A 17,417-nucleotide genomic window follows, 5' to 3' on the forward strand; every position below is an offset into this window, starting at 1 on the left:
CTCCGTCTCCTAGCAACGACGCCCCGCCCCGCCCCGCCCCTCCCGCCTCCCGCCCGCGGTTACCCGCGGTGCTGAAAGTTCTGCCGGTCCTGGAGGGTGGAGTCCTGGCCCTGCTTCCTGCGCAGGAAACCCAGCACGCCTTGCACCTCCTTCTCGAAGTTGACGAGCAGAGGGTTTTTGGCGTCCAGGGGCCCGTAGAAGGAGGCCGCGGGCAGTTCGGTAATGTAGCTGGCCCTGAGCGGCGAGGGCTGCGGGATGCCCCCTTCGTACTCCAAGTACTCGCGGCGTTCCAGGTAGCGCTTGAGCAGCGCCCGGATCGGCAGCGGCCGCGTGATGGACAGCAGCGTGGGAGTCTCGGTGGCGGCCTTGCGATGCTTGGGGGCCGGCAGGGCCGGCAAGGCGGGCTCGGGCGGGGCCGGGGCCTCCGCCTGATCGCTCTCCGGGGGCGGGCTCCTGTAGACGGAGAGGTTCTCCGACTGTAAGTTAGGGTACACGGCGGGCATGCTCACTTTTAACACCGGCGACGTGCTGCGGGTCGGGGACGACTCGGACCCCGAGCCGCCGGAAGACGAGCTTGGGGAGGCACTGCTCGAGGTTGAGGTCGGGGTCAACTCCTCCGGGACTTTTAGAGTATCCATGGTCTCACCGACGGGGTGGACGCCTGCTCTGAGGGAACGCGGGAGGTTGCGCGGAGACGGTCTCCTAGCAACCAGTAGCCTATCAGGAGCGGCGCCCGGGAGAATGTGGGGTAGGGAGAGCCGTGCCCTGGTTGAGGATGGCTGCGCGGCCTTCTCCCATCCATCCCGGGCTGGTGGAACCGGGAATCTTGGGTGCATCCCCCCAAGGACTGGTTTCGAGCTAGCTGGGACCTTAGGAGCCATCTAATCTAACCCTCATGCTCTTTTATCAATACAGTATAACCGTAATATATATTATTCTATTCATATTATAATAATTATATTAGTCACCGTATTTTAGAACATTTAAAACAACTTAGAACATTGTCATCACTAATACATTCTGCATCCACTCAACAATAATAATAATAGTAATTAATACAATAATAAACAATATGATTGTTTATTAACAATTTATTAACAAAAACAATAATAAAATATAATAACAACAATAATAATAATTATATAATTATATATTTAATAATATAATAATAATAATTAGTTTGAAAAGCACTTTACATACATAATAGTGGGAAATAAATGAAGCAGTGGATAGAACACTGAGCCTAGGGTTCAAATTGCACCTTGAGACATTAACTGTGTGATCTTGGGCAAGCCGATGTTTGTCTCAGTTTCCCCACCTGTAAAATGAGCCGGAGAAGGAAATGACCAACTATCTTTGCCAAGAAAATCCCAAATGAGGTTAAACATAAAAAGTCTGACACAGCTAAACTAAATTACAGTCATAATTTCATTGGAGTTTACAACCCTGTGATTACTAGGATAAAAGTTACAACATTGTATAAGATTACTAGGACTAGAGTATTTAGCAGGTGAGAAAACTAAGAAAGATGAGAATCTGTTCTTTGACAAAGAGACCTAACTCAGTTTCAATTGATCAATGATGGACAGAAGCAGCCACACCCAAAGGGAAAAAAAAAAAAAAACCACTGGGAAATGAATGTAAACTGTTTGCATTTTTGTTTTTCTTCCCGGGTTATTTTTACCCTCTGAACCCAATTCTCCCTGTGCAACAAGAGAACTGTTTGATTCTGCACATATATATTGTATCTAGGATATACTAGGACATATTCAACATATATAGGACTGCTTGCCATCTAGGGGAGGGGGTGGAGGATGGGAGGGAAAAATGGGAACAGAAGTAAGTGCAAGGGATAATGTAAAAAAAATTACCCTGACATGGGTTATGTCAATAAAAAGTTATTATAATATTAAAAAAAAAAGAAAGATGAGAATCTGAACCAATATCGCCAAAGGTTTTTGGCAGAATTTTTTCATTACATTAATAATTAACCTTTTTGGTCTTAAGATCCTTTTACATTTAGAAATATGGAGGACATAACCCAAAGAACTCTTGTATATGTGGATTACATTTATATTAGATATATAGATATATCTAAAGATAGATATATTTTTATATAGACAGACAGATATATTAGAAATGAAAATATTTTAGTATCATTATGAAATAGTTTTCACCTGACTCCCTGAAGAAGTCTCCTGGTTTCCCCTTGTGCAGTCATACTTTAAGAAGAATGAAAAGGGACTCACATTTATCACACATCTGCCATGTATCAAGTATCTAACTGCCAATTAAAGCATTACATTATACTATATATTGCCAAAGTATTACATTATTGAATTTCATTACATATTACATAATTCTAAAAATGCGTAAATGAATAAGGACAATTCAATTTAAGCATTAAGCTTCTGGACAAGTGCAAATCCCTTAAGCCTGAGTCTACATAGAAAATTGTATGTCCCCATTTTCAAGGCTTTTGCAATCTAATTGGAGCAATGGGATTTATGTACACAAATAATTATGAAAGGAGAAAAACTGAAATTAGTTCGAAGGGTCCAAAACAAGCTAGAAGTTTGAGGAAGGAGGGATGATGGTAAAGATCACAATGGTAAGGATCCTGGAAGCCTTTATGAAAATGGTGATCTTTGAGTTGGGTTTTGAAAAAAGGAAGGACTTCATCGGGGACTGGGAGAGGTGAGGTGAAACAAGACAAAGAGAAGAAGGCAAAACAGGAATGGAAAATGGAATAAATTTGCCAATATGCCAGAGTCCCACTAAAAGGAAGAGCTTGCTGAGTTTCTAGTCAAGAGACTTGAGCTGGGATCTTAGCTCTATCATTGACTATTTACATGATCAGACAAACCTACAGTTAACTCAGCTGTAAAAAAAAGTATTTGGTAAACTAGAGCAAGGCTTCTTAAAACTTTTTCCACTTTTAACCCAAGAAATTTTTACACAATACAATATAGAAATAAATATCAAACATACTGATAATAAATCGTAGTTTCACAATCCCCACATTTAGTTACATGACCACAGTTTAAGAAGCTTTGAATTAGATGATCTTTCAGTCCCAGATCTAGGATGTCATGATGTCATATTCTCTGCCCTCACTAGCCTGAGGACCCCAACTTGACTACCCTGTCTGTTCCACTTGTGTTTCTCAACCTCGGGCTGCCCAGGAAGCTTCTAAGTCTCTTCTAAGCAAAATAAGATAAAATTGGTTTAAAGCTGTTATTAACTCCACGCATGTCGTGCCTTGAATATTGAATTTCAAATAGCAGGAGACAGCATTAATTATTTCATTTCATTGTTCCCTCATTGACAAAGCCTATAGTGAAAGAGATGGAAGGAGTCTGCCTTTCCTTCTTTTCTCCACTTCCCCCACATTTCCTAGGTGATAAAAGGCCAGATGCTCCAAGTCTTAAAATGGAGAGAATATAGGCCTGACCTAAAATCACAGTGTACTTAAAATCACAAAAGAACTTAGAATATCATTATGGATGAGGAAAGTGATTTGCCCCATCTTGCCCAGGCAAGATTCAGACCTAGATCCTCAACATCTGTCTGCCTCAGTTTATTCAGCTGTAAAATGTGAGTAATCATAGCACTTACCTCACAGGGTTGTCATGAGAATCAAATGAGATAGTTATCACTAATCTACTTATCATAGTAGCTGGGCCATAGTATTATTGTTGTTTAATTGTTTGACTTCCTATCTAATGCCATTTGGGGTTTTCCTGGAAAAGATACTTGAGTGGTTTTTCATTTCAGTCTGAGGCAGACAAGGTGAGGTGACTTGCCCAGGGTCATACAACTAGTAAGACTAGATCTGAACTCAGGGCTTTCTGATTCCAGGTACCGGGGCTCCATTCACTGAGCCACTTAGCTATAAAAATACTTGAAAAGCACTTAGTAAACCTTAAAACACCATATTTTTTAAAAATGTGTACCAAATAAAATAAGTACCATATAAATGCTAATTGCTCCTCTGGCACATAGTAGGGGTAGGTGCTTAATAAAACTTATTTTCTTCTCAATGCTAGTTCTCTCTGATGAGTCATCCTTTATTGTCATTTCTCCTGAGCAATTATTGATTAATATTCAATAATTTATCTTCAGTGATTACTAATAACTAATTATAATTTGTTCGTATATTTATCTATATATATGTAGGTCTTCATTACTTCCAAGAACCAAACTTATTACCAGATCAACCTCAGAATAATAAATATACAAATGTACCAAAAAAAAGATCGTGTATGAAACTTAATTTTTGCTAATGTGCAGTTTGTTTTAAAATATAGGTAACATTTAGTAAGAAAATAATAAAACTTTTGTGTTCCCTTCTGAATTTTTTTCTTTTTAATTGGTAGTCTTTTTTTTCTTATTTTATTTTCCATATTTTTAACACCATCCATTCACTCCCTCTCCCCCTTCTTTCCACCCAAAGAATCCCTCCCCTTGTTACAAATAAATATTTAGTGCATCCATCATATCTTGAAATGTATGCCTCGTTCTAAACCTCAGAGCAGAGCATTAAAAAAAAATCATAGCCAAGTTTATATTTAATGAATTTAAAATAAAAGTTACCAGTTAACAGAGACCTTATTTTTTGGTAAACAGAATAATGCAGTATTATAGACATTTGAAAATGTGTCAGCTTAAAGCAGAGCTTTTTAACAATCAAAATTCTCACTTTTGTCACCATTACAAACAATGCATTAATTTGAGGACAAGCAAGCACTAATGCTAGTACCAAAAAAAAGATTGTGGATGAAACTTAATTTTTGCTAATGTGCAGTTTGTTTTAAAATATAGGTAACATTTAGTAAGAAAATAATAAAACTTTTGTGTTCCCTTTTGAATTTTTTTCTTTTTAATTGGTAGTCTTTTTTTTCTTATTTTATTTTCCATATTTTTAACACTATCCATTCACTCTCTCTCCCCCTTCCTTCCACCCAAAGAATCCCTCCCCTTGTTACAAATAAATATTTAGTGCATCCATCATATCTTGAAATGTATGCCTCGTTCTAAACCTCAGAGCAGAGCATTAAAAAAAAATCATAGCCAAGTTTATATTTAATGAATTTAAAATAAAAGTTACCAGTTAACAGAGACCTTATTTTTTGGTAAACAGAATAATGCAGTATTATAGACATTCGAAAATGTGTCAGCTTAAAGCAGAGCTTTTTAACAATCAAAATTCTCACTTTTGTCACCATTACAAACAATGCATTAATTTGAGGACAAGCAAGCACTAATGCTAGTACCAAAAAAAAGATTGTGGATGAAACTTAATTTTTGCTAATGTGCAGTTTGTTTTAAAATATAGGTAACATTTAGTAAGAAAATAATAAAACTTTTGTGTTCCCTTTTGAATTTTTTTCTTTTTAATTGGTAGTCTTTTTTTTCTTATTTTATTTTCCATATTTTTAACACTATCCATTCACTCTCTCTCCCCCTTCCTTCCACCCAAAGAATCCCTCCCCTTGTTACAAATAAATATTTAGTGCATCCATCATATCTTGAAATGTATGCCTCGTTCTAAACCTCAGAGCAGAGCATTAAAAAAAAATCATAGCCAAGTTTATATTTAATGAATTTAAAATAAAAGTTACCAGTTAACAGAGACCTTATTTTTTGGTAAACAGAATAATGCAGTATTATAGACATTCGAAAATGTGTCAGCTTAAAGCAGAGCTTTTTAACAATCAAAATTCTCACTTTTGTCACCATTACAAACAATGCATTAATTTGAGGACAAGCAAGCACTAATGCTAGCTACTAAGTTCAATTTTCCATTTTCAATAAGACTCCCTGGCCTACAATCTGATTTATTTTAATCTGACCTGATTTCTTTCAAGCTCTATGGGCCTGTGCTAATTTTTAGTGCTGGCCTAATACAAAATATTCACTGTGCTCAAATAGTCACTGAAGTTGATGACAGTGATGGTGTTAATAATTAAATATCACTGTCCCCTATTGGAGGCAATGGACTTTTTCCTCTTCTAGGCAAGTCAGAACCACATTCTCAGTGGGAGGAGGAGAATCATTCTTTGATCATAGTAACAATGAATAAAGTAATTTTTATTACTCTAAATAAAGTAATTAATAAAGTTTTTCCCAGGACATTTCAGTAAAATGTTAGGGAACTAAAAATGAAATCTTGAGAGTTTCAACCCTTTCCTTACAGTAACTGTGGAATAATTAACAGAGACCCTATTTTCTTGTAAACAAAATACTACCAAGTATAGTATTACAAACACTCAAAAATATGTCAGCTAGAAGTAAAATATTTTAAATTGTCCTAAGTATCAAGTCAGAAGACCCAACTCTGCCCCTTATTAGCTCTGTGCCCCCTGAGCAGATCAACTTTAACATCTAGAATTGGTTGAACTCAATCAGAAGGGGTTCTATTTATACAAAAATGGGAGTCCCTGAACTGAATGTACATGAGAATTTCCTACAGGCCACATGTTGAATGAGTTTTAAACTATAATATTATCCATGGCACATTGTATGTTTATTTTATTTTGTTAATTATTTCCTGATACATTTAATCTGATTGGGGCAGGACTCTGAAATGACATAGATAACCCCTTCTTGGAGGTCTTCAAACAGAGGGTATATTATAGATTTGTTAGAGATTTCTTTTGTATATGGATGAGATTACATGCCTATTGTGGTACTTTCCAATTCTCATATTCTGTGATTCTGTGACTTCAGAAGCTGCTTAATTCAACTTTCTAATTTTATAGATAAAATACAGGAGGGGGTAGCTAGGTGACACAGTGGATAGAACACCAGCTGGTAAGTCAGGAGGACTTCCAATACGGGACCCTTGCTGGCTGTGAGACCCTAAACAAGTCACTTAACCCCAATTACCTTACCAGGGGGAAAAAAAAAGAAAATAGAGGAAGTTTAAAAGCACCCCCAAGAACTATGCCCAAAGGGCTATCAGACTGCATACCCTTTGATCCAGCAGTGTTTCTACTGGGCTTATATTCCAAAGAGACCTTAAAGTAGAGAAAGGGATCTGTATGTGCAAAAATGTTTGTGGCAACCCTTTTTGTAGTGGCAAGGAACTGGAAACTGAGTGGATGCCCATCAGTTGGAGAATGGCCAAATAAATTATGGTATATGAATGTTATGGAATATTGTTGTTCTGTAAGAAACTACCAGCAGGATAATTTCAGAGAGACCTGGAGAGACTTACGTGAACTGATGCTGAGTGAAATGAGCAGAACCAAGAGATCATTATACATGGCAACAACAAGACTAGATGAGGATCAATTCTGATGGACGTGGCTCTCTTCAACAATGAGATGATTCAACAATTCCAGTAGACTTGCAATGGAAAGAGCCATCCTCATCTAGAGAGAACTATGGAGGCTCAATGTGGATCAAAGCAGAGTATTTTCATCTTTTGTTGTTTTTGGTTGTTTGCTTTGTTTTTGTTTTTGTTTTTTCTTTCTTTCTCATAGTTTGATCTGATTTTTTCTTGCCCAGCATGACAAAAAGGAATATGTTAAGAATTGTACATGTTTAATCAAAATTAGATTGTTTGCTATCTTAGGGAGGGTTAAGGAGGGAGGGAGAAAAATTTAGAACGCAAAGTTTTGCAAAGGTGAATATAGGAAATTATCTTTCCATGTGCTGCAAAAATAAAATACTATAAAAAGAAAAAAAATCAAAAAGCTCATCTAAGGTCACCCAAAATTATGACACTGGCAGGATTTAAATTCAAGCACTCTGATTTCAGAATCAACAGATGGTATTTCAATTATTGTCTTCAGACTCCAGAATCAATCACTTAATTACATTGGACTATGGTGGTCTCTGACATGGTTTTTTCCCCCCCAGTTCTGGCTATTCCCTCTAACCTGGCTTTATACAAACTTAAGCTATGGATAGTACCTGTCATTTCATTGGCATATTGCTTCCAAAAAAAGAAATTCCTCCTGATGATAGCAATATCTTCTCTGAATCTTAATCTTAAAGGGTTGCCTAGAGCATTGATAAAGAAATCAACTTGTCCAGGATTCAAGGGTCAATCTGAGATTAGCTAACCTATAGTGAAATTTGAGATTAATGAAATTTAAGTATTTAAGTTGAAAAATTAATTTTATTTCTTTTCCTCCTTGTGAATAATTACAAAGGAAACAATAATTAGCTTGGCAATATTTGGATCCTAGCTAACATAGAAACTACATTCTGAGTCATCCCACTGGTAAAATACAAGATCCTAGTTTTGTTCATTTGAAATAATATCTGAAGTAATTTTCAGCTTTTTGGGATTGTTTGCTCTTCCTTGTAATTAGATCCAGTGATTATAATATCTTTATATTTCACAGCCATTTCCCTTACTCTAGCACGTTGTATTATGGCAACAATTGTCCCCAACAGTGTTAAAATGTAAACAGCTCTATCCTTATAATTAAAGTCACTGTTGGATGTGAGGTACTCTCTTCATCCAAATTTACTATCAGAGGAAGAATATATTATATCCATACTTATTATAAGCCAGATTTAGCTTTTCTTTTCTGGCCTGAACCAAAGACATAAATGTTTTGTCCTATTCAAAAATTCAATGACTTGCTCCTCCCATCCCACCCCTTTTTGGTTATTTCCACATGATCCCAAACAAAATCAAATAAGTCTTGCTAAATCTGCATCAGGGAAAAGCCACCATCATTGTTCCCTTTAAAATCTCTTCAATATGCCTCCTCCTTCTGTTAAAGGCTTCCAACAGTTATCTATTTCAAATAGCTTGCAAAAGAACCACAGAAAAGAAATGGGGAGGATCCAGAAGAACCTTTGATTATTAGCATCCTGAACAATAAAATTATATCAAAGTTATGATGAGATTCTAAGGCTTGAAATATTGTTTCTTTTGCTATCCTGAATATGTCAACAGTACTAAGGAAAGAAACAATGTTTTTCCTTTGATAATCAAATAATCCATGAAATAGAATATTTTATTTTTGTTCAAGAAAAAAACAATGTTAAAAACAATAAGAACCTGTTCCCAGCAGTACTTTAAAATGGTGTTTTTGGTATACCACGATTGCTAAGGAATTTCTCAATAGGGCTACCAGGCTGGACCCAAGGGGATTATGCACAATATTGTACACAATCCAGCACAATACTGGAGCCTTTTCAAACCAACTCATGAGCAGATTGTTAGATTTCCAGTGGGAGCACCTCAGAAATCAGCAAGTGCTACAAATCAGCTTGATTTATTATTCTGTCAATTGTCTAGACTTCCAAAAGTAATGGAGAAAATATTAATAGTGTACTGAGATCCATTTTTCCCCCAGAGAGCCAAGTGTTAAACATTTACCAATATATTTCTATATGTATACAAATAGTCCCCTGAAATTGTATGGTCCCACATGTTGGAGGAGCATTGTGAGTAGCCCAAAGGGCTTTGGAGAGGTATATGGCAGACTTCAAGTAAGGTGAACAGTCAGGATAGCAGTAATAATAGCTGGGGAAAACAAATAATAGCTGGTAGTTATATAGGGCATTGTGAGTTACAAAATGCTTTCCATATTATCTGATTTGGTCTTCACAATGATCTTGTGAGACAGGTGCTATTATCATTCTAATTTTACATATATCAAAAAACTGAAACTGAAAGTCTCTTGAAGACTTGGCCAGACTAGTACAACTAGTAAATACCTGAATCAAAATTAGAATTCAGGTGGTTTTTTTTTTAATAGTATCTTATTTTTCCCCATACATATAAAAATAGTTTGTTTTTGTTTTTTTATTGAAGCTTTTTATTTTCAAAACATATGCAAGGATAATTTTTCACCAGTGACCCTTGCAAAACCTTGTGTTCCAATTTCCCCCACTTCCCCCCACTCCCTCTTCTATATGGCAAGTAATCCAATATATGTTAAACTTGGTAAAAAAAAATGTAAATCCAATATAGGAATATGTATTTGTATGATTAAAAGATAGTTTTTAGCATTCATCTTTGCAAGATTTTGTGTTCCAGATTTTTTCTCTCTCCTTCCCCTTCCTCTCCTCTTCCCAAGACAGCAAGCAATCCTTTCAAACATATTTCCATCCTCATCATGTTGTAGTTGAAAAATCAGACCAAAAGGGAAAAAAGCTACAAGAAAGAAAAAGCTAACAAATAAAAAAGGTGACTATATTATGCTTTGATTCACATTCAGTTTCTATTTTTTCCTCTCTTTAGCTATGAATGGCATTTTCCATCCCGTGTATTGCAACTGTTTTGAATCCCTGGATTCCTAAGAATAGCCAAGTCCATCACAGTTTATCGTCCCATAATCTTGTTGTTATGGTATACATTGTTCACTTAATTCTACTCACTTCATTTAGCATCAGTTCAGGTAAGTCTCTCTAGGCCTCTGTGTGATCATCCTGCTGGTCATTTCTTACATCCGGCTGGTCATTTCTTACAGAACAATAATATTCTGTTACATTCATAAAACATAACTTAAAACATAATCAGCCATTCTCCAATTGATGGACATCCACTCAGTTTCCAGTTTCTTGCCACTACTAAAGGACTGCCACAAACATTTTTCCACCTGTGGGTCCCTTTTCCCTTTTTTATGATCTGTTTGGGATGCAGACCCAGTAGTGAGACTGCTGGATCAAAGGGTATGTACAGTTTATAGCTCTTTTGAGTGTAGTAAAACTAGGGTCTCCCTGACTCCAAGCCCAGTCTAGGATTTGACATAAGGAAGATTTTTTTTTAATCTTTTCAAGAATAGGGAGAGATTTATAGGAACAGTGGAGGGAAACTGAGTAAGAAGATATGGGGGAAGTCATAATAATGCCCAAATAAAAAGGAGGAAAAAAAGTATCAATGAATCATTTCAAAAATACACAGAAGAAAGAAGGATGTTGAGAAGAAACCTCTTGGTACTGCCATATTAAATTTAACATATACTTTTTTAAAAATCCCTACTTATAATTGTGGTTCAGGCTATCTTAAAAATCCTTTTTTAAAAGTTTTTAAATAAGATGTAGGAGAAAAAAGAAAAGATGTAGGGGAATATAAGAAAAGAGAGGGAAAGTACCATGTACATAGCAGAATATAAGGGAAGAATCAATAAAAAGCAATCAATTTCCATTTCAAGAAAACCTATATAATAAATATTATACACTGATTTTAAAGCTGTTAGCTTTTTGCTTCCATGTAGGGTTTCTTTTGTTCTTTGCTGTACACTTTTTATTTTGTTTTAGTTCTCTTTTTTCTCTTCCTCCAAGAAAACTGCAATTACACCTGGATATCTTATACATATATACACACATGCATAGATATCTATAAACCTATATATATAGACAAATACACTCATACACATATGTGTAAAACTGTATTATGCTTATTTCTACTTGTCCTTTGTTATTCTGAAAGTGAATATCATCTTCCTTCATAGGTCTAAATCTTTCTATGTTTTTCAAAATCAATAGCTCATCAATTCTATTGGAAATAGTTACCAAACATTTTTAAAATTAAGTTGATGGATCCTAGGTTAAGAATCACTAATCTATGGGAGAGAAAGGAAAAGAATCATCCAAAAGGTATGGATGGGGATGGGGGAAAGGTGGGATCTATCCTAATGGGGATTGATGGACTTCAACCAAATTTGAAGTTAAATGAAAATGGTTTTTTTTCATGATGTCTTGTAGGTCATCCTGACCTAGTTGCAAGCAACCGGCTCATTACTACAGCTCACCTAGAATCAGGAGTTAGCTGTTAAGTTAACCTGACATAGTTAGCAATGTCAGGACTGTAGCCTGGCAGTGGAGTGTTACCTAAGGTATCAGAAGGGCAGAAGTGATGTTAGAATCTTTACAAACTGTTAAGTCATTAGAGTTGATAGAGATAATAATTCTCGGGATCTAGTCCCGGGACTAGAAAAAGACAGCTAAATTGGTTTACTATGTTTCCCATTTCCCCTAAGCATAGATCTAATCCATAAACTTCAGTTCCCTAAAATCATTACCATCAAATGTAAAATTCTCTGTTTGGCATTCAAAGCTCTATCATAATTTGTACCCTTCCTCATTTTCCAGTCTTCTCACCTCTTACTCCCCTCCACATAGCCTGTGACATAGTGATGGTGGTCTCCTTGCACTTTACCAAGATATTCCATTTCTCAAGTCCAGACATTTTCCTTTTCTTTTTTTTTTTTTTTTTTTTTTTTTTTTTTTTTTTTTTGGCAAGACAATTAGGGTTAAGGGACTTGTCTAGGGTCACATAGCTAGTGCTAGGTGCCTGAGGCTAGATTTGAACTCAGATTCTTCTGACTCAAGGGCCAAGTCCATACATTTTCACTGGCTGTCCCCCATCCTAGCTACCTTGGCTTTCTTCAAATTTCAGTTAAAATCCTATCTTCTCCTAGAAGCCTTCCTCATCCCCTTTAAATTCTAGTGCCTTCCCTCTATTGATGATTTACAATATATATGCGTATCAGACCATGAGTTTGTTTTTGTTTTTTTTTTTTTTGAACAGGGACTGCCTTTTGCTCTTCATTATATACCCAGCACTTAGCATAGTATGTGTTAAGTTAAATTGTAGCATAACTATAACCTATGTTATGAGTTATAGTAACATGTTATATAACTATAGCATATTATAGGCTCTTGAGAAATCTCTATTGACTGATTGACTGACATCCTTGAATCAATTACCTGCAAGATAGCTTCACCTGGAGCTCCTGATCATATCTCAAATTCCACAGGTCCAAAACCAAAGTCATCATCCTCACCCCTAAATCTGACCTTCCTCCTTCATAGTTCCCTATATTTTTCAAGACTGTACCAATTTTCCACTGACCCCAGTTCAAATCCTCGGTCGAATAAGACTCTACCTCACTATCCCCCTGATGGAATAAATAAGATCCCAATAAAAGACCCCAGGTCTTTGGTAGCTGGGTGGGCCACAGGAAGGGCCATTGACAGGAGAAGGCTTTTGTGGAATTTAAGTGGACCTTTGTTGAAGGGGGTCCTTGTTAAATTTCTTGCATTGACAAAATTATCCTGAGCCTACAGTTATTATATACAATCAAAAGGCCAAGCTATAGATGTCAACCTCAAAATTATTTTTTTTCTATAAAAGAACCTACTGGTTCTCCACTTCTTTACTAACTCCTTTAACCTGCTTAGGAAGTGGCATAATGTCTGGTTTATTAGGAGCTTTGCTCATTTACTAAATGTCCTAATGGCAAATTCATTAGGAATTTTACCTGCCATATGCTGTCTTCTCCCTTATTAATGGTAAATTCCACTTGGGAATTTAACCTGCATTTTCCCCCTTGTTAATGACTAAACTTCCTTTTGGAATTTAGCTCAGTACCAACATGAATAAAATCTTTGCTTCTTGATTTGGAGTTGGTCTGAGATAACAAACTCCTTTGAGACACCTTGTAAAATCAGCCAAAACTTCAATATATTTTGGTGTTCAATTCCCATATCTCATCACCCTGACTCAGCCAAAGCCAATCAGTTCTATGTCAGATCTGTCCCTTTCTCTCCAATCATCAGCACTAGTTCATCCCACAATCCATACTAAGCTGCTAGATATTGGTCTAGATCAATTTCCCTCATTTCTGCCTTTGACAAGTTATAAAAATACAATTCAATAAAATTCTTTTTGTTTGTATGGAGCCTCCAAATTCTGCCAGGAAAGGTTCCATCCAGGGTACCTGGGACCTAAGCAAAAGGTGTTTTGGATACTTACTACTCTGACCTCCCACAACTTGAGGGCTAGGTAGGTTGGATTTGAAATTTTCCCAGAGTTTTTCTGTACCCTTAGGTGGCATTAGGGGTGAGGGAATCTAGGCTCTCTACCATTAGCTCCAGCCTCCACAAATATTGTTCCCTTAGTTTTAGGGGATGTGTTCCCTGTACCCTAATTTCATTTAGTCACTAATCCAATTAGTTTTTACACTGAAATATTTACTTCAAACAGTATAATCACAAATATGTACATTTATTCCCCAACATCTGGGAAGTATAATTCTTTTCTCCCCTTTATGCTACCTGGTCTCTGAGTATTGGGAAAGGATTAGAGTAAACTAGTTGTAGATTTTAGAGCTGAAAATGGGATTGTGCTCTAGTCCAACTTCTTAAACTGGATCGCTGTATCATGTGGGATTTCATAACTGAATGTGGGGGTCATGAAATTGTAATTTATTATCAGTAAATGTTTGATTTGTTTATATATATATATATATATATATATATATATATATATATATACTGGATTTATATTGGGTTTGGGTCCTAGACACCCACCCACATAGTAGAAGGTGCAGAGGCTTCCATATTAGGCACAGTATACATACTACTAAGTCCTCTTAAGGGCCTCTCTGAGTTATACAAACGAGGCAAACCTGGATTACAGCAATAGCACAATTAGCTATCATATTTTTTTTTGCATTATTCTGTAATTATATTATTCTGTTTTTGTAAATAAAATAAGATAACAGAAAACAAAATAAACTCTTAAAAAACAAAAAATGAGAAAAGAAGCTCATCTCTTCCTTGAAAGAAAAAGAGCCAGAAGGAATCGGAAAACAGAGAGTATAAATCACCAGTTCTGTTTCAGTAGCCCTTGGGTCTGACTATGTCAATTGTCTGGTTTAGTCTTTGTTTGCTATCTCAGGGTCTTTTTTATCTTGTTCCCCTTGTTGGCGCCTCTCTCATGCTTTATTTATCATGGCACCGGTGACTCAATTGACCTCTCAAGTTGGTTGCCAAGGTAGTGGTTGAAGTAGCTCTGGTTTCTCCTTTGTCCCCCCCAGTGCATTTGTTTTTTGTCATACTATCTGAGATAGTCACTTCTCTTATAGGAATGGATGGAACTGCCGTCCAAGGAGAAAGCCCAAGGGACTCCTGTCAACCAATGGACATAATTCTCCACCAACATCTGATTACCTGGACATCTAAGGCAACAAAAAACCCAAATTCAGACACCTGAGTCATGCTGTAAACTCTCCTACATATTAATTCATAATCAATAAACAATAAACACAGATTATAATTTTTGAATAGATAATTCTTAATATCTGCTCCTTTTTTTTCCTAAAATTCAGCCATACTGACTAAAGAATCCAAAGGGAATCACACAAAATTCAAGACCATTTTCTGTTTTCTTGTTTCATAGATCCATGTGTATTAAACTGTAGGTAGAGGGCACCAAATACTATTCAGCTGAGTAACTGTGGGCTCAAAATAAATCCTTGCTTACATTTTAAAAGTCTAGCACCTTCCTTTTCTTCCACCATCATCCATCCCTTTGGACAATGAAATTTTTACCACTCGGTGATGCTATCCAAATTGCCAAATCCTCTCCTTAACACCGTTTTGGAGTATGTTCATTCCCATTTTAGCATCTCTTCCTGAAGAATAAATTCATTAGAAGGCAGTTTTCATGCATAAGAAATCCCTTAGCACCATTCTAGCCCTAAAGTGGTCATAATACATATCTGAAATTGCAGTCAATTTAACTTTAAATGGTATGCAAATTAGGATGCTAAAATGCAAATTTCTATCTACTGATATAAAATTCAGGGGGAAAAAATCAGCTCCTTTTCTTTTTCTGTGGTTGGGCTTCAGAGATACAAATAAATCCTTTCCAATTTCTGGGCATCCTTTGGTAAGGTTTAATCCTACCTAAAATTTTAAGGTGTCTATATGTGAGACCTACCAGAATCTTTCTGCTGGGTTATCTACCTTCCTAAATAGATATCTGGAACAGATTTTTTACATTGCAGTTCTTGCATTATTTTCCTTGAATATATTTTACTCTCCCTAGCATCTGCATTTCATTTAGAGATGAGATCCATTTTTTTCTCCTACATTCACTTATAAATATTAAATCAAATCAGCAGATGATCCTCTCTCTCCCAGCTTGAAAGATGCTCTCATATTAGCATATGGCTGTTGACATTTTAAAGAATGAAAATAAGTGACAGACTGTCTCTTTACCCTATAAGCTATTTAAAAAAAAAAAAAAAACTAAGTGGCATTAAAATAGTTGAATATAAGGACCTGAAAGATCCCAGATACATTTGGTTTTGAAAGAAAGGAGTGAAATGATTTTGACTGCTGACACTTTAGTGAGGGATTTTGTCAGGTCTGCTTTCAATTATTATGTGATGATAACAGCTTCTAAAAAGCAAACACATTATATATTTAAGAAGGAAAGGTAACTTTTGACCTAGAATAGCTAAAGCCAAATGAAAGGATGTTATTTAAAATGCATTTGGTCAGAGATTTAATTAAAAGCAAACTTAAGCCACCTACCTTCTTCAAGAAAGGGAAAAAAACAAACCAAAAATGAGATCAAGCTCACCATTAATGTCTCACTTAAACTGAAGTTGGAGTCAAAGGACCTGAGTTAATTAATATCTCCCCTCTGCTATTTAGAGCTTGTGTGACTTTGGATAAGTCACTTCATTTCTCTGTGCCTCAGTTTCTCCTTCTGTAAAATTGGCAGGGGACCAAATGGTCTCTGAGGACCTAACCACAGCTAACGTTCAGGATCTTTTGAAATATTAAAGTATATTTGCCATCTGAAATACTAGAACTGTTCTAGGTTATTGTTCAGTTTGAGGATATCCAACACACACATAAACACACACACTATTTTTATTCCTCACCCTTTTACTTTCTAGAACTCCTTTATATGTTCTCTTTCTCCATTAGAATAGAAGATCCTTGAGGGGAGGAACTTTTTATTTGCTTGTATATGTATCCATCCCGTTTTAGTTCATGTCCCTTAACTAGGTGAGAAAACATTTCAATCAACCAATCAATCAAACAATCTTGGATTAAATGGGAAAAATCTTTTAAAGCCATTGGATTATGTGAAATGACATGAGACAAGAAATCTGTTCCAATAAGCCAGGAAAGTTAACCATGGCTCCAGGGATTTCTGGAAATTACCAAACAAGTTGAAAATGGGAGAAATAACAGAAATTGGAATGTGTCACTTTATAACACTTTCTAGAAAAGGAATCACCTTAATGGAGGGGATGAATTAGCCAGGTCCTTTCTACCCTCTTCCTCCTTTGGCCAGAAGAGGACATTGTTTGGGAAAAGGTGTAAAATCTCACAGTATTAGATCCCACTCTTTCCACAAATATAAAAAAAAAAAGATAGATAGATAGATAGATTAAAAATTACAGCTAAGGAGCAGCAAGGTGGAGCAGGAAATAAAGAACCAGCTCTGGAGGTAGGAGGACTTGAGTTCAAATCCAGCTTCAGATACCTACTAATTATGACAATAGGTCTTAACTCTGATTGCCGCGGCACACACACACACACACACACACGGTAAACTAGGTATTAGTATTTCACTTTAATCCTTACATATTTTAGCCCATGTTATATTCTCATAAAAACACTAAGAGATG

The 17,417-nt window shown here is 36.3% G+C and overlaps 1 protein-coding gene and 1 long non-coding RNA gene across 2 annotated transcripts in view; one reads left to right on the forward strand and one right to left on the reverse strand.

Moving 5' to 3' along the window:
- CFAP54 (cilia and flagella associated protein 54) overlaps positions 1 to 698 on the reverse strand; it is a 299,509-nt gene extending 298,811 nt beyond the window's left edge. Inside the window, exon 1 of the mRNA XM_031939791.1 lies at positions 64 to 698. Coding sequence (XP_031795651.1) covers positions 64 to 638 — 575 coding nt within the window. The 5' untranslated portion in view covers positions 639 to 698. The remainder of the gene's footprint in view (positions 1 to 63) is intronic.
- LOC116419458 lies at positions 400 to 15,040 on the forward strand. Its single transcript, XR_004229773.1, has 2 exons — positions 400 to 478; positions 14,850 to 15,040. It is a non-coding gene; the product is annotated as an uncharacterized LOC116419458 (long non-coding RNA).
- The last annotated feature ends 2,377 nt before the right edge of the window (positions 15,041 to 17,417 follow it).

This window comes from Sarcophilus harrisii, chromosome 5, assembly GCF_902635505.1.
Source record: "Sarcophilus harrisii chromosome 5, mSarHar1.11, whole genome shotgun sequence".
Taxonomy (NCBI): Eukaryota; Metazoa; Chordata; class Mammalia; order Dasyuromorphia; family Dasyuridae; genus Sarcophilus; species Sarcophilus harrisii.